Here is a 20055-nt window from a genome sequence, read left to right as displayed (position 1 = left end):
CAGCAATGACTGAGTTCTCTCGTCTCACGGGTAACGTAATAAGGAGTGCCGCTCCAAAAAATGTACACGCTTCCGCACCAGCGGATGTTTCTGCTCCGATTTCTTCGGAAGCAGTCGTGCTTTGCCGGTCGGCCACCGTCACCTCTGCAGAGGTTTCCAGATGGCAAGCGGATGCATATGGCAGGGGTACTGGTTCACACATTGCGGAAGATGAGAAGGAAGCCAGGCACCAAGGTGGGAACACGGGTGTTGCGGCGTCCGGTCTGCAGCGCCAGGAACCAGTCCGCCCGGCTGCCGAAGAATCTCCAGAAGCTCATACGTTAGATTCAGCTCGGCAAGAGCTTACAATTACGGAAGTCCCGGAAGAGAGCGAAGAGAACCAGGGTACCTGCACGTCGGAAAAGAAGGGCGACGACGGCTCTGAAGACAGAAGCGACCAGGCAACGACTGAGAGGGAGGGCGTACTGGTGTGGCCCCCGTCCGCACAAAGTGCTTCCACCCAAGCGCCCTCGGATGACCAGCGCAAGCGAGACACCGTCGGGTTCATCGGTAGCATGCATGGAGATGAAAGCGATTACCACGCCATGAAGGCTTTACAGCTGGATCTTGCCGAGGCCGACGGCCAGAAAAAGATCATTGAGGCGTACACTATGAGAAGCGAAGGCCTCAACGTGACTGACGAGCAGCCCGCCGCCCACGGACTCCAAGGCATTAGGCGAATTCACAGCTACGAGGAACTTCAAGAAAATTTGACTGGAGGAGAGGAGCTTCCCGGAGGCGAGGAGGAGAACAACACAGACGAGGAAAAGAAGGAAGAGGAGGAGAAAGAGATAGAGACAAAGAAAAACACAAATGTAGGGTCCGAAGAGACTCATTCCGCGAAGACATCAGAGAAGCCAGAGGCACAGAAGGCCTGTGACGTGAAGGGAGGCTCAGCATTTCTCGGAAGCCCGAGGTGCGCAGACCACTCCGATCTCCACCCGGGCCCGCTGCCTGGAGCTCCAGCTTTAGAGAATCACAGCGGTAAGAAAGAAAAAAGACGTTGCCCACTGCTCCCTGAGTTGAAGGACGCTACTGACTTGATGAGAAACAGGGAGATAGAAGAGTTCCAAGAAAAGCTGTCACAGGCAAGGACAAGCGGTAGCACTAGTAAAGCGAACCCGTTGGACCAGCGCCGCAGAAGAGCCACCAAGATGCTCCTCGAGTCGATGCTTGTTCATCAGCAGCCGTACATTTAGTGGCCTGTGCATTACTGTGCGGTGTGTCAGGACCACCACAACTATTTGCCCTAACAAGAGTGCCGCATTCTCGATTCCCCTTCATTCACTCCGTTCCATGCTGAGATGCAGACGTACGGCGGAGGTGCCAACGGTCGAGGGCGAAGGCTCACGTGTCGGACTACACGCAGTAACACGCTATCCCCCGGGGTGTTCCGAGCACCTGCCCGCATGTTTCTTCATGCTGGCACAGCATCTTTTCAGATGCCCAAGCACGAGTATAGTCATGGACTTTACTGAACAGCTTTGCCGCTACCCCTCGTCCGTTGGCGGCGTCGGGCTTGCCAGCGAGATCCAGAGGTGCAATGAAAGAGCAAGATTAGTTCACACCCACAGTGAAGCGACCGCATAGCTATACACCTCGTCGCCGGAGACCTGGCGAGGCTCAACCCCCGACTAACACAGCGTAAGGAAGAAAGCTGCAGTCATGCGGAGAGAACCGATTTCACCGTTGCTCCTGAAGAAACTTGTTCATAGTTTCATGCCTCTCGGATCCAGGCGAGCCCACGGGGGAGCACACTCAACTGGTGCAGAGGAGCCCCTGCTTTAGTGCACGATCTCCCGTAGCGTTATCGAGCCGGTGGCTGCTGTCGTGTTGACAAACTATTGGTCTCACAGGTTCCTGTGACAGTTGCCTATCCACTGACATTCCAAAGCCCGCCAAGCGATTGCTAGGGCGTGTGAGTGGTCATAGCGATTGCTAGGGAGGCGTCAGCAAATGCCTTTATATCGTCAACGCGCCTCGTCGTACGACCATTGCTAAGGCTGTCGCGTGATGTTGCGACGTGCCTTCCAAGGCGAGAAGTTTCGTTTCTCCTGCCTGTTCTTAACCATTTCCCTTTTGTGAGCTCCGATTAGCTCGTAGGTGCCTTGTGCAGCTTGGGTTCATCTTGAAAAGGCAGCTTATATTGGTGTTGGGACCTGTTTGCATGGCTAGCAAGTAGCTGCCCGTGAGGCTTACCTGTTGTGCGTCGGAACTCACACGAAACTATCCCTCAGGTAGGCGAGCAAGAAGTAGACCAGAGACGTGTCAAACTACGAAAGGGTAGTGATGGTTACCGGGGACTCCGGCACATTCGGAAACAATCATGAAACTCGCTTCCCGGAAGTCTTCATGCACTCCGTGACAGCGGCAAGTCGACCAGAGGAATCCGCCAGTCTAAACAGCTCGAAAGACCCGCTCTCCGGGTGCTTAGGACCAACGGAACCAGTAGCGGCCCGTTAATTTGTCCATATTCTGGACAGAAGGCAAGCATACTGTGATGGTTGTCAAGATAACCGTTAACCGCCTCTCATGAATCGCGCACAGGGGGACAGGCGCCTTGTAATACGATGTGAATTCTACCCTCGTTATGCTTCTTCGCCTATTCTCGCCAAGGGCATCACATCCACAATTGCCTTGAGGAGACGCGGTCTCCGAGCGTTGGCGATCAAGGTCACAATCGCATTTCCCTGCGGAAGCTCCGTTTGTCTCTCGCCGAGAGGCGACAAGCAGGAGTCTGTACGGCGCATCGCCGGATGTTTTTTTGCGTTGTATCCACTCAGATCTGGCCTTCACGGACTCGGGGTAGCTAGGCCAGCGGGTCTGCTGGGTACAACCAGGACAGCGTAGGCGCAGTGTGCTTCCCCTTTATTGCGCCAAGAAAACTTGGACTGGATTCTGGTCGACTGTTTGGTCTCATCTGTGGTTGGCCGCGGCCGACAACTGCGCGGCACCCGGAAGGGGAGTTCGCGGTCGCTGAGTTGAAGCCGATGTCCGTTACAAGAGGTGAGAACTGAAGCAGTGCAATTTCTTCTCGCGCTTATGGAACGTGAACACTGCGTTCTGGTGCGGCCTGGACCGACTCCAATTGCTGAAGTGTGATTGTGATTCGAAGTGAAGGCGGACATAGTGCAAATCGTCGAAGAACTCCCTCGAGGTCTTCTCTCTTTTCTTCAAGTGTGTTGACTTCGCTCCCCCTTCTCGCACCTTATAATTTCGTGGCTTCATGCTCGGTGAAAGTTCAAGCTGTGTATGATCGGGGAGTGTCCCCGTGCCGTGTGCCAGCTCCTGTCTCAGGTGTGTCTACTCTTGGAACATTACAGTACGGCAGCTCCAGAGGTCCATGCTTTGATATGGAACGCTGGACGCCAGTCAACGCAAACCGAGAGAAGAGTGGCGTTTTTGGCCTCCTTAGTAACTGCCTAACAATGCCTGTAGCAACACTTGCTCGGCTGTTTGTTGTCCAACAGAAGCGAGAGTGAGCCCCTCTCTGAGAGTGGAGTAAGCCCAGTAACTTTTGCGTGTACAGCTGCAGCAGTTTTCTCCGTTGTTCTTCGCTTAATGCGTACTGCGCCCGCAACGTGCGTGGCATTCTACGGCAGTCTCACGACACTGAAGACGATGATTCGCCGGTATATTCGATTCCATAGACATTTAGTCGGCGGGAGTGCACGGCGGACTCGTCAACATGCACAGAAGGCAGCCAATGAGGTCGGGCCCGGTTACCGAAGTCGCGCACTCACTGCTGAACTTGTCGCCCCCCTGGCGGGTAGTGTCACTAGAAGTGTTTGCAGGGGCCGTCACTTATGGCGCTTCTCCCCGTAACGGAGACGCTTCACGAAACTACGTTTCTCGCAAGCGCGAACCTCCGTTTCCGTTGTAACCCGGACGCTCTGTCGCGCCTGTTCCGCGGACCGCCGATTGCGGAAGCAGCCAGCTGTATACCAACGGTGCGTAGTGCCTTTCACCGCGGCCGTCGCATCAGCGTTCTTTCTGTTTTTGTCGAGAGGCAAACTGGCTTTCCGCAGAATAGGGCATGAACCCAGACACTCACTTCATGTGAGTACTGCACGACAGACCCCGCAGTTCAGGGTTCGTAGTCCGCCTGCATACTAGAAATTGTCGGTTGTACCACTCGTGAGCAGCTGATGTCCAGCGTGCGCTGGTGTCTTCTTTCTCCCGCACGAAACCCCGTAGCGCCTCTCACCGCCATAATCAAGAAAAGAGCCCGACAGGTGAGGTATTTCATTACCAGCAGGTGTTTATACCGTCATCGTATAAACACCTGCTGGTAGTGCGCCGTAGGCGCGCTAGCGTCAGCAGCTAGAGAGATAGATTCTTGATAGAGAGATCAAAGATAGATAGATACATTGAAGAACGGATAGTAGACACATCAAGCAGTGCATACGACCACTATGGAGTGCTCCTCCACGCGGGGCTGCCACCCTCGGCTTCCACCTGTCGTTTCGTTTTGCCCCCACTTAGCGCATTGTGGCCTTCCCACGAGGTACCATAGAGTCACGCAAATGTGAACGGGGTGCACGGTTCACGCACTGGGACTTACGAAGGGAGATTTGCTGATGCACCTGCACGAGTCAACGTTTCTGTACTGAAACCGTGTTACCAATAAAACCTTTTTCTGCACTCCCGGCAGCTGAGGCGGTCTCTAATCTGGAACACCGTGTCTTCGCGAAGTTCCACGCCGAGCGATAGAACCTACGGAGGCTGGCGCACCGATTTCTTCAGACTTCCCAGCAGCCTTCGCACTCGTGGGGCTGCGATGCTCGACTTGGCTCCACTCCTGATTATATCCTCGCTGCCGCGGGGAGAACATCTTTCTACCTTCAACGAACAACGATCCACTTCAGCACAACGAGCAAATTGCAGTAAACCGTCCGGACACACTCCCCCCGCAACCGGTATTTCCCATGTTCGGCAGCTTTCGTATGCGTGCACGGTTGCATTAGACACGCCCTCGAAATCGCACGAGGCCGTTCAAACTGCCATCCAACAGAGTGCGTTACATCAACTGAGCGCCCGGGCTCAAGGTAAGTGAAGGACCCCAAGTGTTTACTGCCACTGACTACCATACCAATTTCGCTCACATTCCGATACTTTCAGGGACACCTCCGCAGCTGTTCAGATACTTTAGAAAGAAGATACCGCCAGTCTGTCCCGGTGGGAACTGAACCTGTTCTTCATGTGCAATAGGCCATATCGCCTGCCCCCTACTCATGAATACCGACATGAATTCCGTTCAAGTGGTGGATTCAAATAGCTTCAAGTACCCACTTCCATGCAATTTAAGATTTCCCCGGTGCGGTTTAACCTTAGTCCTGGCTTGCAGCAGCTGTCCCGCACACGAGGTAGCTCTGCACGTGTCTACCACGGGCCCAGAGTGCAGCCTTGTGTTTCTGTGAGTGCCTCGGTTGCGCACCACAGCTAGTTGTAGACAAAACACTCCCCGACCCGACCTGTCTACCTTTACGTGGCCTATTACCATATCTCTGCGCACATAAAGCGGCACTACCGCTTGCTTACTCCCCATGGGTCTCCGTTGAGGCAGGGAGCCCCGCCACACATGTCTCCATCCACGTATTGACGCGTGTGTTGGCGACAACCACCCCCCTTCCCTCCCCTTCCCTTATGTCGCCTTAATCTTCCGCTCGAACAGAGGCACCAGAAAAAAATCCCTGGGTATCTTTGTGGGTGCATCGACCCATACGACCCGTTGGTGCTTCATTAAAAAAACAACAGGAAACGTGTGACACGGGGGTCACACGGCGGAGTCTTGTCATGCAGCAAGGACTATCGCTCCTTTTGGTTATTCTGTCGTCACCTCAGCTTCATGCCCAGACCAAGTAGCGTGCCCCCTGACTGCTATCTTGTGGGTGAACTTCGGCACCTCATCGCCGGAAGTGCACGCGTCTTGAAACGCGCCGCGTGCCTCTCCACAGGCACCACGAGTACCCTCTCTTTCTAGAGAGCGTCTCTTGTGTGTGGAATCCGACTTTGTGTTTACACAAAGCCACATCATCCCCCATCGCTTCCTCCATCCCGGGGCGCGTGCTCGGTACTCATCGAAAGGCGCACCGAGTGCTATTCCTGCATCAGATCGCGTAAGGTGTGAAGCATAAGTGTCTTCCGTGACTCCTTGAAAAGCACATGCGATTCGTACAGCTCCCGTAAAGTCGGACGGGTTGCACTGTCAGGATCTAACATCCGCTGAAGGAGGTCCTACACACAGAGACGGAGAACGCACACGCCACACACACACTTGGAGGATAAGGCCGAACCGAAAGACATTTTGTCGAGCCGCTATACGTACAACCCTAACGACAAAGACTTCCGCGTCTGAATGTAAAAACTTCACTTAAAGTTATGTTATGCACAGGACGGCCAGTTCTCATTCTCTGAACAGACATCTTTCTAACTATAAATGTGAAGGAAACTTGCCTGGAGTCCACTGAAAGGCTGAACCCCAAACAGTAGACCTCTTGAGGCTTGACATCTCCTCGGTCCCCAAATGATGTCACAGACGGAAAGAGCATCTCTGGCTCTTTCACTGTTCCGTTCAGAGGTGCGGCGTGTCGACAGTTTCCAGACACGCAAGTGACCGTCTAGGCAGCAACCGGGCTGGTGTTCGAGGCGCTTTTCTTGACAAAGCTGTTCTACCGCCCAAGCGGCGCTTTACCTTCGCCTGACCGGCCAAAGGCGTGAGGCCCAAGCAACATACTTCTTGCAAAGTATAAGGCAGGGCGCCGTTCATGTTACCATGCAAAATACAAACATATCGCAGCCGTTCGACACCGCAGGGAAAGACACTCCACTCCTTTTTGTGTGTACGCTTCTCCCTGACACATGTGCGTGCAATCAAGATCTGGAGGAAGTGCCACTCACCACCATTGCGACTGGCGTGCTTCGTGAGCAGTTGGAGAAGTCCAGCTCCTCCTTAGTGACAGCCGCGCCTCTTGCTGCAGACAGGATACAGGTTGGTGATTAACAAGCGAGAGAGACGTGCAACTGGGAGGAAAGTGCAGATATGAGTAAGTAAAGCGCACAGAAAAGGAGAGCGACAGCGTCAGACAAGCACCCGCAGATGAGACACAGATGGTCCTCTATTCTGATCAAGAGAGACCCAGGCACACAAGCACGCCTCCGTTGAAAAGGTATTTTTATCTGCAGGAGGTTGGTTACACTTCGTCAACTAACTGCGAATTACGGCGAAGAGGTGCACATCTTCTGCGTTGTTTACCAAGTGATAACCGATGACTGAGGAAAGCCTGAGAGGCTGAAAACACGGCTCGAGTCGTGCGCTCTTCTGTTCTCTTTTCTTCTTTACATGCTACATGCGCCAGGCCCACTGACGCAATGAGTACCTATCGGTACCTAACTCTCTGTGGAGGTTTTAAGCACGAGAACGAACTATTACGCTTGCTTTCCGTTCACAGTGCCGCCAGCCTAAGTGAGAAGGAAAGAAACGCCAGCAGCCACGCCACTTCCCCCCCCTACGTTTCATATGCCAGAAGTACAGCACGAGTAGTGGGGTCAAATTTCGTCAGGTTGATACTATTCCTTTGTACGGGCCTCACCCCCAAAGCAGCGCTCCTCGCAAACCTGGAACCAACAGTCCCGGTGGCCACCATGGGAGAGGAGTATGCGGGCAAAGACGACCAATGAAAAGCAACAGTCGAGTGTAAGGCTCCCATTGGAGATAATCTCCTTCACTGGCTTGTCTCTTGAGAGATGACTGGTGACCCGTGTCGGACTTACTAACAATATCGTTGCCATGAAGTGTGTCAAGCGCGAACGGGAAATAGTTGTGGCACCAGAGTTTATAGAGAGCGATACCCAGGGACCACGTGTCTTTCTTCGAGGACAGCTTGATGTGCCGTGTCCGGTCACGAAGACACTTCATGTTTTCCGGAGGCAAGAAGCGAATGGTTCCTTCGATGCACGGGCTCATATCTCCGATTGGCTGAGGATATCACACGGCACAGAAGCCTCGTCACGCAGATAGCAAAATCGAAGATTGGCTGCATACGACTAACCTTGATTCCCTTCGGTCATCGATGAGGATAATAATCAGCTATGCCATGGTGTGCACTGACTCGACTGAACAGTGAAATAAAGCAATCTAACAGTCGAAACGTACAGAAAGCCAGCCGCGAACTTATCGAGGCACTACATACAGGTGAGGAGAAACAAAGGGTAAGCTGCCGAAGAACCAACGAAGAAAGACGGACACGCGGAACGAAGAGAAACTGATGTGGAACTTGAATCATCGAGCACCATACGAGTGAACACGGTTGCGGGCTCACTCTCTTGAACCTCCCCCGGTGTCGAATCGACTGTAACCAGTAATAAAACGCGTGTCACCAGCACTCTCGTCTAGCAAAGGATGCGGTAGCAAAGGGACGCAGCAGCTCACGAACGAAGGGCCACCACACAGGGGAGCAGCATACACTCTCTAGTTGCCCCTCTCTTTGACGCGAACACAAAATGCTGAGATCCGAGCTAGAAGGAACGAGACGCCTCACGCAAGCCTTGCAGTCTGGAACACTCTGGCAACCTCCCAACCCCATTTGAGAGGAAGAAGTGAAGAAAGGCTGAAGCGGAGCACTTTAGGCACTCGAAACTCCTTCCCTACTGCACCGATCCCTGTCCTGTCAATTTCATCAGGCAACCAACTGTCGCGACTTCAGCTTATCTCCCATTCGTCGTGCTGAAAAAAGTTGTCACTGCCGACTAGTGGGGCGCGACAGCCACCTTCTCACTCGGCAGATTACAGTAGCGCCCTTTTAGAAGCACAATGACGCGCTCTTGCTTGCTTACTCTGGAGAGGGAGTAGTCCCCCAGGAAAACGCGACCCTCATGCGAGATGAAGAAGTTCGCTAATTTGATGTCGGAATGTACCAGGCCCATGTCATGTAGGCGCAACGTCGCCCTAAGCAAGACACAAAACACACGGGTTAACTGAACTGTCACCCTTGCACATCACTTCAGATCCGTCAAACACTCAAGCAGCTCGAACACGCCAAGAGTTCGGCACGACTTTTGGTTGCGGCACTCCTTCAGCCCCGAGAGGATTGATACTGGGGCTCTCTAGAATGACATGCAGGTCATTCGGACGGGCGACAGACTGTATTTATTGACACTCGCAGCAAAACAGCCTGCGCACCGTAAAAAGGGCGGAATCAAGGTTGGGCAGCTGCCCACACAACAGCGTTACGAGCTCCAAGGCGGACTCTACTGCATGGTGGTTTTCAGTTGTGAAATGCTTGGGAACGGGATACTGGCGGCTTAGCCGAGATTCTTCTGCCTATCCGCTATCTAGGTTCCAGAGTCCCCCAGAGACTTTCTACGGAGTGCAGGTATAGTTGAAGTTGATGGGTCTTTGCAAGTGCTCGTTGACGCCTACGAGGTACTCGACCCCACATGACAAAACCCAATCAGCACAGAAACAACAAGCTACTTCATTCAGTCTTCAAATCTCTCACATGAACATCTGTTTGGAAGCATCCAGGCGCGCATGCGGCGAGCCAGACGAAAGCTGCTTTAGCTGGGCAACGTCGCCTGGAGACAGAGCAGACAGAAGCCGCGCAGAAAAAAGAGAAAATAGGAGGAAGGCTAGATTCCTGCAGTCATCATGGCAACAGTCTTTAGGCGGAAGTGAGTTAGTAACCCCACATCCCAGACAACTCGGGCTCACTGAGAAATAGAAAGACTTCCGCCCACACGACATAAAGAATCCACGACATAAGGCACGGTCAAGATCGCAGATTCGGAACTGCAGGGCTCCCTCGGTCTCGAAATGCGCTCATGTTCAGGAGCTGTTAAGGGACCCAGAAAGGCATGCAGGATCTTATCCGAGAGAACGGAAGCATTCTGAACGCATGGCATGGCCACGCGACGTCCGTGCGGACACTATACTATAACCTTTCTCGCTTGTTATTTTTCGACTCCACAGAGCACTGACGAGTAACCTACGGACTCAGGAACGCAAGCTCGACAGTAGGCCGGCTCATACGCGGGTTCGTCGGACGAGCACGACTCTGCTCTCACGCAGCCTCCTATATCTTGGAGACTGCTGTGTGTTTGCCCTGTGTTGCACGGCTCCGGGGTACAAAGACAGGCGCTGCGAATATCACGCGCGCTCATTCTGTCGTGTGATAAATGACTTTTCTCCCCTCTTTTGTCTCAATCTATTACCATACAAGCGCTTCTCTGCACACTACTACGGAGAGACTCGAGCACAACCGACCCTTGGAAAGCGTTGTAAGAACGGGGAGATCACCCGCAGAAATCAGAGGGCGCTTGTTCGTCCTCGGTACCCGACTCTACCTATTCAGATGTGCCGTCAATCGTCTGACGTACCGGCGAAACTTTCGAATAGAACCCATTGATGCCAGTATCGCATGTCACCGTCTGACATATCGTGCAAGTCGACGGGCTCGACGATATCCAGAGGCATGACGAGGTGTGCCAGTTGAGACCACACATACGAAGAGATGTCTCTCGGAGCATATTTCAGAATAGCTGTCTCCCACCTGAGGCGGCGCTGGAGACGCGCGACCTCCTGAAGTGGTCCATTCGTTCTGTTCTTGCGTTTGCGAATTCTGAAGAGCTTCACGGCCAGCTTCAGCTCGGGATTGTTGAAGTCGCGAGCCTGTCGAAATGGACAAAACAACAAAGGAATTGTCGACTCCTGAGAGTACATACCCTGTGGTACCAATCGGTAGTCCACCGGTTGCGGCGTGCGTGCACACTTCCTTGGGCACCCCAAAATGCACGGACCCGGAGGAATGAACAAGCACACAGACAGCGCAAATGCAGAACTTGTTCTCTTGTTGCATGCATCTCTGGTAACACTGAGGTTTCTGTTGGAGCCCTTGTATACTGCACTCCGTAGTAGCCACCGGTTCACAGCCAACGAACAATCAGCCAAGAAGGTCCACAAGATCTCTCACGCAACACAATAACCAAAACCAGGTTGCTCGTGAACTATAGAACCTGAGGCGGCAGTGGGAATGACAATGAACTCGACCACAGTGGCAGAACAATGTATGCCTCGCCGCGGGTCTCCCTGAGGACAACTAAACGTATACCCTAGATTGGACTGTCGCATCTGAACAACTGACACCTACACATATTTGAAAAGCAGACCAAAGAATTCTCTCACAACGCCCACTTGCTGAGTTGCCTATAGTGTACGGGAAGCAATGGGTTCAACTTGACCATCACATTTTAGCGAGCCCTACACTCAGGCAAGCCTATGCGGTAAGTCGTACGGTTCTTTGACGACGAGTGACGCCTACCTGGAGAACGATTCCCTGTCCACCTGCTCCAAGAACTCTCTCGAACACCAGAGTGCGTATTTTCAGCGTCGCGAGACTTCGGACCTCTACAGGTGTGTGCATTGGGAGGAACGACGGGGGTCTGTCCTGCAAGGCGAACGGAAAGGACACCAACGGAATCTTACGGCGACAGGCACTCTTCCGAGTTGTCTCGCGTATCACGACATCCCGGAGCACGGTTCAGTGAAGCACACGCCCAGGCTCCGCAATCCCGGAGAAGACAAGAGCGAAGTTCACTTCAGGTAGCACTTGCTAGGAGCTGTTCGATACACCCCCAGTTCAGGTAAGTCCTCTGACAACCCCTCTCGGTACCAGCGCTGAAAAATATCAATGATCCTACTCGACGAAACCCATGACTGCATTTCTTGCCCGGAAGTGCGAGAATGGCGATGGCAGCAAAGGAAAAGAAAAGCAAGAAAGGTCCCATCGGATACACGGATCTTCATTCAGAGAGAGTGGGCATCACTGAAGCTAGCCGTTTCCTCTTTGACCAAGGCAGACCCAGAGGCTACAAAACTGGAGCGATGCATTTACAACAGTAGGGAGAACGAACTGCCCCCGAAAGAGCTGTGCTAAACTAGGACTGGAGAGGCCCCACTAGAAATCCTTACACCGGAACATATTAGGCCGTCCGAGGCACTTCATCCGCCCTTCGTTGGCTCTTCCACAGTAGTGTGAGACGTGGTTAATTCGAGACTCTGTGTCATCCCCGCAAAATGCATGGTGTTTACTACCTCAACGTGTACTAGAAGAAAGCGAATCCGCCGTCATCAACACCGCAGGTACAATGACAGAGTGCGCACTCACCGACACCAATTTCCCCCGGGTGAAGGGAACCCATGGAAGAAGAAACAAACACGTTTGTCCCAGGCAGCCGTCCTCTCCTTGAGGTCTTTCGCTAAAGTGGATGGAATAGAATTAAAGAATTCTTCTCGGTCCTCCACCTTCAGAGTACCTACCTTCTCGCTTGGAGTGTAGTTTCTCTCCACCGACTCAACAGCTCTAACCAAGCTCTTAGACGGTTTGCTAAACAATACCTCAGGGAGGTCCGCCAGTGTTAACAAGCGGCTTCCCTCAATTTCATCGGAGTTGTGAGGGCTGTCCACTTCACGGTGAATGTCTCCGCCCGGTTGAGCCGATCCCTTGGGTTCCAGTCCGGAAAGAACCTCGCGACCCCCTGAACCATCCTTGTCCCTTCCTGACACCGATATCTCAGGCAAAGCTGAGACAAAATCCAAGAGTTTTTCCGAGCTCTCTTTAATCTCCCTTCTCAGAAGCGGGTTACCCACCACGCTGTATGTGACGTGTGGCGCGCCCTTTTGTTGATGCCTTGTTTCCGCCTGTTCTAGAGCATCTCTTCGTCCGTCCTCCGGACCAGCGTCACCTCCAGGGCCCCGCTGTTCCGCCTCTGCTCCCTCGACAGGCACGGGCTGGTTACCATAGTTTTCCGCCTCCTCTGTCAACAGGCGACGCTCTGATGAACCACCTGTGAAGCCTGGTAGTACAGACTGACGTCGTGGCCTTTCTCTCCAGTATCCCGTCGGCAACTTGAGTCCAACAGGGAGCGGTGCCTGGAATCGCATGTCCCCCATGAAGACAGGGTACCCGTCCACCATGGAAGGTGAGCTGACAGGAACAGGCATGCCCACTGTAAGCCCGGCAGCCCACTGAGCATTCGCGGATTCCTGCTCAGTGTTGCCGGGCCACTCTGGATACGGACGCGGCATGTTGTCGTAGGTGTTGCGCCACGTGTAGGAGCTTCCAGTCGCATGTTTCCGCTGAGTACTTAATTGTTTCCTCTCCGACTCTGACAAAAACTGCATCTGAAAATTGGTGTTGTTCTGCGCCAGCAGCACATCAGGCATTTGAAGCAGAGCAGCTTCATCGGCATTCAGTCCGCTAAACGGGGGCTGAATATCTGGATCGTCATAGTCATCCTCTTCCTGAGGGCGGGCGAACCTCTTTCCGACCCTGCTGGAAAACAGACTCGGGTGTTTCTCTGCTAGGTCGTACCAACGTGCGATGTCCACTTGCTGGTCTGCATAGAGGGGGTGACGTTGCCAATCGTCGGGGGACTGAAACGGGATGTGATCTTCCTTGGCAAAAGAAGGAACTGGAGCTCCCATCTTGTTTGGACTGTCACTCGGAAGGTGAGAACTACCCGTAAACTCCTCGCCTGTCTTTGCTTTTGCTGCATGTGGGGGAACAGGTATTGCAGTTTGGGCGCTTTCAGCGGGGGTTACTACAGACTCGGCATGTGAAGGTTTCTGGGGTCCGTCTGACTCGCCATCGCGTCCGGCAACAGCCCGCTGGTCCGGAGCATCTCTTGTTGCTGGTTCTGTAACTGAAGACGTCGTGCTATTCTGTGGTGAGCTCTCTTGAAGGAAACCACTCGCCGAAGTCCCAGCCTCTGTCTTCTGCTCTGTGGTCTCTGCAGGTTGCGGTGTGTCGAGGACAGACGCGGTGTCGGGGGGGTACTGGGAAGACCGCTGGATCTCACTGCTGTTTGCTTTAGGTGTCTCGACTTCAAGCTGATGCAGGCGCCACAAAAACCACGACTCCGAAGCAACGAATACGAAAACGACAAGGAGAACTAAGAGCCCCAGAGGCTTGAATGGCAAGGCTGCAAAACCAGTGCCCCCGGAGCCACCCCAAAGAACCGGAAGCTTCATTTTCGTGACTGGCACGGATAGTCCGTCACACGAGAGGGTAAGAAGAAGAATATGTTACATCCACAGGGGCACAAACCTGCTTTTCATGCACAACCTGAAGGATCTGCCTTTTTGGAGAGCAAGCCCTGACGACAATCGTGGCCGTTTTTCAGACATCGGCTACCACGCCCATCGCTCGTTCCTTTCTGGCACGCCCCGGCCCAAGAACAGCAGCAGTACCAGCAGGTCCACGAGTTAGGCGGGACGCGGAGTAAGAAATCAAGTACCGGCGCTTACGCGCTCGCTGTCCATTGAGGAGCCATCGGCGACCGCAGGCTGGAGACGGCGCAGTTGCCCATATAAACTGCGGTTGTTCCCAAGGAGGGGAGAAAAAATACGGAAATGATAACTGGACCCTTTCCAGTCACTGTACTTGAAAAGAAGAGATGAAGAGAACCAGAGCCTCCAGGGCTGTTACAGACAAAGGTGTCACTTCTGTGTGGTGGAGAAACTTTTTTGCAGGGCCAGGATACGGTATGATGAGTCGGCTGGAGCCGGCGCAGCGAGTGCAGCCGCGCCATCCGAATCGGTGAAAATCCCTTTCAAGTTCAAAACGGGACCAAAAACCAAGAGAGAAAATGAATCAAACAAGACCGGTTTGCCGAAGTAGTGTCAGGGCCCAGCAGCGCGACCTGCTGGCCGCAAGACCACGACCCCGAATCTCTGTCGCCAGGCCACCGTGGTACGAGTCGTCAGTGCCTCTTTGCTTTTTTCTTAACCGTCTCCCCCTCGTGAGCGAAGAGGCGTCCCGGAGACTGTTCGGACAGGTCGAGCCCTGTTAAGAGCACTGACCTAAAAGAGCTTCCATCTTTTAACGATCCTTGTCTGTGCAGCTCGACAGGAAGGCATACAAAAGCAACGCTGTCGAACGTGGCAGCGCTTGTTGCGAGTGTTCCCGGAGGAGTGTGCGCAGCGTATCCGTCTGAAGAGAGACTGGCTTCTTGGTCCGCCGGCGGACTTGTTACCACCAGCGGTGTAGCTGCGTTCTAGCTCTACTGAATGGCGACTGGTACCTGGATCTAACGACGACGCCTCTTACTTTGACGGAGTTATATCTTGGCACTCCTCGTGCTAAACACTACGGCGGCGGGGGCCGCCGATACTTCACGTAGTGGTTAAGGGTCTAGAAAATTGACCTCGTTCAGCGCAAGTGGTCAGCCAACGAGTCGAGAATTCCCCCCCTTCACTTCGCAAAAGGTAGAAGCAGCCGTAGAATCAGAAGGCACATAGGTCACATCGGGGTGAGCCCCGTGCAAGGATTCCTCCGGTGGCGTTTCAGGCGGCTTCGCCGAGAGAACCAGGCCAGCACTGCATGCAGCGAGTGTCTGAAAAGTCCACGCTAGCCCGTCTTGTCTTCTAGTTTTCTACGTGTAGGCTTTCGTCTTTGATGCACACGCTGGAGGCACTTCACGGTTCGCGGTCGTAGCTGCTGCGACAGCCACTGCCCGCAGGTGTGCTAGTCAGGTCCTTGGAAGCTCCAAGCGGAACTTATTACTGCCTTCCTTCTTTAGTGAGGGCACCCTGACTCCAAGTGGAATAGCGGAATGCACGCAAAGCGGAAGCGAAAACTACGGACATCAGTCCCTCCGACGATGCCCTCTCTTCCTGCGTTATGTTACCAGAAGCCCTGCTCGGTCTTCACGATCTTGTCTCGACGCCCGTGGCAGGCTGCTTGAAGATTGTAGATGGGAGCACAGTCTCAGTTATGTTTTTTCGGCAGTCTGTCATTTGCTTCGGATCACCTTGTGCGGTCTTCGCACTCCGCCTTCGATGCGGTGTGTGGCCTTGAGAAGTCACTGATGGGGCCGCAATGGCTACTCTTCCAACATCAGTGGCAGACGGCATTGCAGTGGCGCCGACCGGAGGACATCGTCTTCCTGTTTTTCTTCACTTTCCTCGAATCCGTCGGGTCGGCCCGACCCTTTTTATAACTCTGCTACACATTTTCTTTGTCTGCTCGGTTTCCTGCCACGTGACAGGCAGCCTCCCTGCAACCGTGGTTCCGGAAACATACGGTCACCCGGCTCCCTCGTCAACAGACGGTCCAAGGAAAACGTCGGCGTCTACGCCTTCTTCTTCTGGCGGGCTGTTAGCCCGTGAAGAACCATCTAAACTGCGGAGAAGCCAAGACCTGGCTCCTGGCGCGATCGGTGCAGATGCCGAAACAGGACAAACCAAGCAGATACCGCGTGTCCCAGACGCGCAACTGGACCAATTTCTGAATTTTGCTGTAGATATCAGGGAGGGTAACACCTCGCCGGAGTGGGAGCTGCTACTGCAGGGTCCCCCAGTTACTGTCTGGCGTCGTCTGATTCCAGGTCAGGGCCGTCAGGTTATGGGGTATTCACACGCCGCTACGAATCGCAGTCGCCAGCTGGAGACCCTAGGGATTCGCCAAACTGTTCCTTCGCTTCTTCCTCAAAAAAGCGAAGAACCAACTCGTGATCGAGTGATAGCTTTCTTTGCGCGGACGCCCGTCTTCATCTTCCGCTATTTTAGACTAGGCAGAGAAGTACCGACAGCCGCGACTACGTAGCAGACGTTCCTGTTCTTTTGCTTGGAAGTCGTACGAGGTGGTGGTTGCGTAATTGATATGTGCATTTCAGCGCCGACAAGGTTCTCACCATTTCGCGGTGGGTTACGGAGGGGCCCGCGACGTCTGTCTTCGTATGGTTTTCTTTTTCGTGTTCCTTTACTGCGTACCCCGTGTCCCCAAGGCGGCACGCGAACTGACAGAGGCGTAGCCCTTGGATCCGCCGAACCTTTTAATGTAGTGAGCAGAAGCCACCGCGGTCACGACGTTGTACTGAATAGCGATGTGGTGCAGACTGCGTTAGCGTCTCCCTCATCGGTCCCGATCCATTAATCTTATCTCCGATGCGTGAGCCCAGGCATCACGCAGCCAGTCCTGTGCTGAGCTCCTTCGTATTTTCCTTCCCGTGTTGCTGCGAATTCTGCGCAGGTACGAACGTGCATGACTACGTCGCCACTGGAGGCTTTTCTGATATTTCGGCTGTAGCTTACAACACAACGTTCAACAACCTCCCCTTCCGAGCGTGCTGGGATGACTCTGTCGTTGAGATTCGCACTGTTGAGGTCGACCGGATCCCTCGCGTGTCATCCTCTAATGATGAGTGCCTGACTCTTCCACCTTCGTCTGCGGGTGAGGGAGAGAGAGTCCAGACTTTTAAGAATGATGCTGTGACTAAAACAAGTCCGGAGCGAGTCAGGTCAACCAAGGAACATGATGCTGGGGATGTTCCACGGTGCCCACCGTCTCTCTCGTGTATGTCACATAGTACGCCTGAAACACCAGCCCCCCGGCCTTCCACAGCCTCTCCAGGGAATCTTTCAAGAGGAGATAAGAAAGGCGGCGATGAAGATGAAAAGCAGGAAAGACATCCTGTGAACGTACAACCAGGGGAGACTCGAGAAGGTGCACCGGATGAAAGTGACGTTGAGGAAGTTATCTATTGGAGAGTAAAACTTCCATGGCCGCTTCAAGACAGGGATTTTGTATACGCCCGCCGGTTTCGGTTATATCCCGAGAAGCGCGCTATTGTGTCTGTCCAACAAGCTACCGAATCTCCCTATTGCCCCGAGTTTCCTCAGGCAGTCCGAGTTGATAAATACAACTCAACTGTAGTTCTTTTCGCTGACAATGCCGAGAAGGACCTTCAGAAAAAGGGGGTAGTTTATGTAGTCTACCACTTCGATGCAAGCAAGTAAGATGATGTGCCGCGAGGGGAGTGTCTTTCATTTTATTTGTTCTGCTCATTACTCCGCGACTTCGTGCTCTTCAGTGAAAGCAGCTCGTCACTGACGCATCACACTGTCTAAATGCGCGTGGGCAGGCGCTGCTCACGCGCGGCAAGAAAGTCATCTTCGTATTCCCAGAAGCCGATGTCCACCTTCTCTCCGGGGTAGTGAGAAAAAGGACGTACGCTGTGGTTGTTTTGAGGGCGAAGCTGTTCAGAAAGAGAGTGTATGGATTCTCCAACGAGGCCCCTTGGGCGCTCGTATACTTAGATGCACATCTATCACGGGTGCCCTCGCTACCGTTTGTCATAAATCTGTCACCAGACAGGTGTTGCCTTAGAGGGGCTTGACCTGTTATCCGTCGCAAAAACCATGATCCTAGTGAGCCTGGCAGTACCAACACCTTCGATCGTGTGCGAGTTTTCTTAAGAACCGCACAGTTTCACCGTAACTATCTGGATACAACTCAGGCGGAGGCCAAACGTGATGCTGCACGGACGCAGTCATCGCTGAGGGGATAGGGAGGCGGGCGCCCTACTGGTGCAAATCCTGCTCTTTCAGTAGCGGTGTAGAGGGTTTTTAGTCTTAATGAGAGGCACCTCTTCAGGACTTATTGGTTTCTGGATGGTATAGGTCGTGCTCAAGCGGATGGGTACGTCGAATACGAGTAAAAGGAGGTACGAATCAGTCACCAGCCCAGTTTCGTTTTTGTATCGTGTGCGTTGCTTCTTGTCAGGACCCCGGTTCCCCCATGGGTTAAGAGCTACTTTACGACGAACACTCTACCCCGGACAATAGCCGCACTTCACACCACCGCGAAGAAGATGGTCCGAGATGATGGAACTGTCAGGCCTCAATTCAGCAGAGAGGTACAGCAAACACTGAAGTATCACGATGATGCCCATGAGCTCTTGCGGCGTCAGGAATTCAGCACCGGGCCTAATAGCTCGATGCACGTAGAGGTGCAGGCGTCGAACAGGACGCAAGCCAGGGACCCCTCGGTTGTTGGCACTGCTAAAGACGGTGATGATATGCAAAAACGGGAGGTGGATCTCCAGACGGAGAGCAGACTGGCTGGTGAAATCGGACGCCACCCTCATGTCTCAAAACTTCCTGTACGCGGAAACACCGAGAGCATAGCAGAGGCAGGCAGAACGCCTTCGAAACAGGGCAAAGACGCGACCAGTAGCGCGGGGAACACTGCGATTGCTGACGAGCACGCTCGCGACTCACCCTCGATTGGTTGCCGCCATGGTGCCGTCGGTTCCGGGGGACGTAGGTGCTGGACAGCGGACGAGGTAGGCTGTTCGGACTACGATGAAAGGACGCTGATGGAAGCGTATCAGGAGCTACAGTGTGGAGCTTCCCCTGCCGAGATTCTTTGTAGCACGGAGGGAGGGGGGCACACGACCAAGAGTTGGAGCTTTTGCGAGCGGCTGAAAGAACGAGCACTTGCCACGCTGGAAAGGCTCCGATACCCATGGCACCGAGGACGTAACTCCCCCGCGTACGCGGCAATCCTCTGCCCTCGTAACCAGGTTATTTGTCCGCGTAGTGGTCGTCAACACCCCGCATTCTGTGATGCGTCACGAAGTACCCAACAGTACTGTCTCTGTCGACCAGGCGTTTTCAAGGCGCCTCCTATGCGTCGTGGGCAGCAAAGCTTCACTCACGCATCAGACATGCTTGCGTACGTCCCCTTGGCAAGCGGGGCCGTCCGCGCCTTGGAGGCGGTGCTACAGATACAGGAGCAGGCGGAAAAGCACGGATCTGTGTCAGGCATCAGATCTGTTGCTGTGTGGCCTTGGTGGGGATGCCGGAATAAGCTTCACAAAGACGCCAGGACGGGGTTGTCACAACGGTCAGAATCCGGCCGTGAAGGCGGAGGAGGTGAATGCAGTTCAAATGATGTTGCCTTGACAAAAGGTAATTGCATGGGTGACCTATTTATGTTCCCGGAAGCGACAGTGAGGAGGATGTTTGTGGCCTCTGAGGCTTTACGGTGGACTCTCAGCCTCAGTTTAGCTCCGGAGCAGGAGAGGTGTGCGGCTGGGAACGAAAAGAGCGTTGACGAAGCCGCAAGGAGTATGAACGTGGGCGCACCACGGAAGAGCAGCGAAAGCTTTCATTTTCACGCAGATGACCTGTGGCCATCCGCTCTATTCTCATCTGTCCGACGCATTAGGCGT

General features: G+C 53.7%; 2 protein-coding genes across 2 annotated transcripts; one reads left to right on the top strand and one right to left on the bottom strand.

The window, feature by feature from the left end:
* Window positions 1–4467: 4467 nt before the first annotated feature.
* Window positions 4468–15526, bottom strand: CSUI_000345 (rhoptry kinase family protein rop27). The gene is made up of 8 exons (XM_068060579.1): window positions 12356–15526; window positions 11358–11483; window positions 10417–10708; window positions 9540–9615; window positions 8875–8986; window positions 7813–8017; window positions 6940–7013; window positions 4468–6276 (listed from the first exon to the last, which is right to left on the bottom strand). Exons 1-8 carry the CDS (start codon window positions 14066–14068, stop codon window positions 6139–6141), a joined length of 2736 nt encoding a protein of 911 aa, XP_067927450.1. The 5' UTR covers window positions 14069–15526; the 3' UTR covers window positions 4468–6138.
* Window positions 15527–15917: 391 nt separating this feature from the next.
* Window positions 15918–19791, top strand: CSUI_000344 (start domain protein; the record flags this gene model as incomplete). The annotated part of the gene is made up of 3 exons (XM_068060578.1): window positions 15918–16425; window positions 17070–17832; window positions 18603–19791. Coding segments are annotated over 3 exons (2460 nt in total), but the record flags the coding sequence as incomplete, so codon positions are not given.
* Between the last annotated feature and the right edge of the window lie 264 nt (window positions 19792–20055).

The sequence above is a fragment of the Cystoisospora suis genome (genome assembly GCF_002600585.1).
Source record: "Cystoisospora suis strain Wien I chromosome Unknown contig_153, whole genome shotgun sequence".
Taxonomy (NCBI): domain Eukaryota; phylum Apicomplexa; class Conoidasida; order Eucoccidiorida; family Sarcocystidae; genus Cystoisospora; species Cystoisospora suis.
This window is presented reverse-complemented; position numbering and strand designations above follow the sequence as displayed.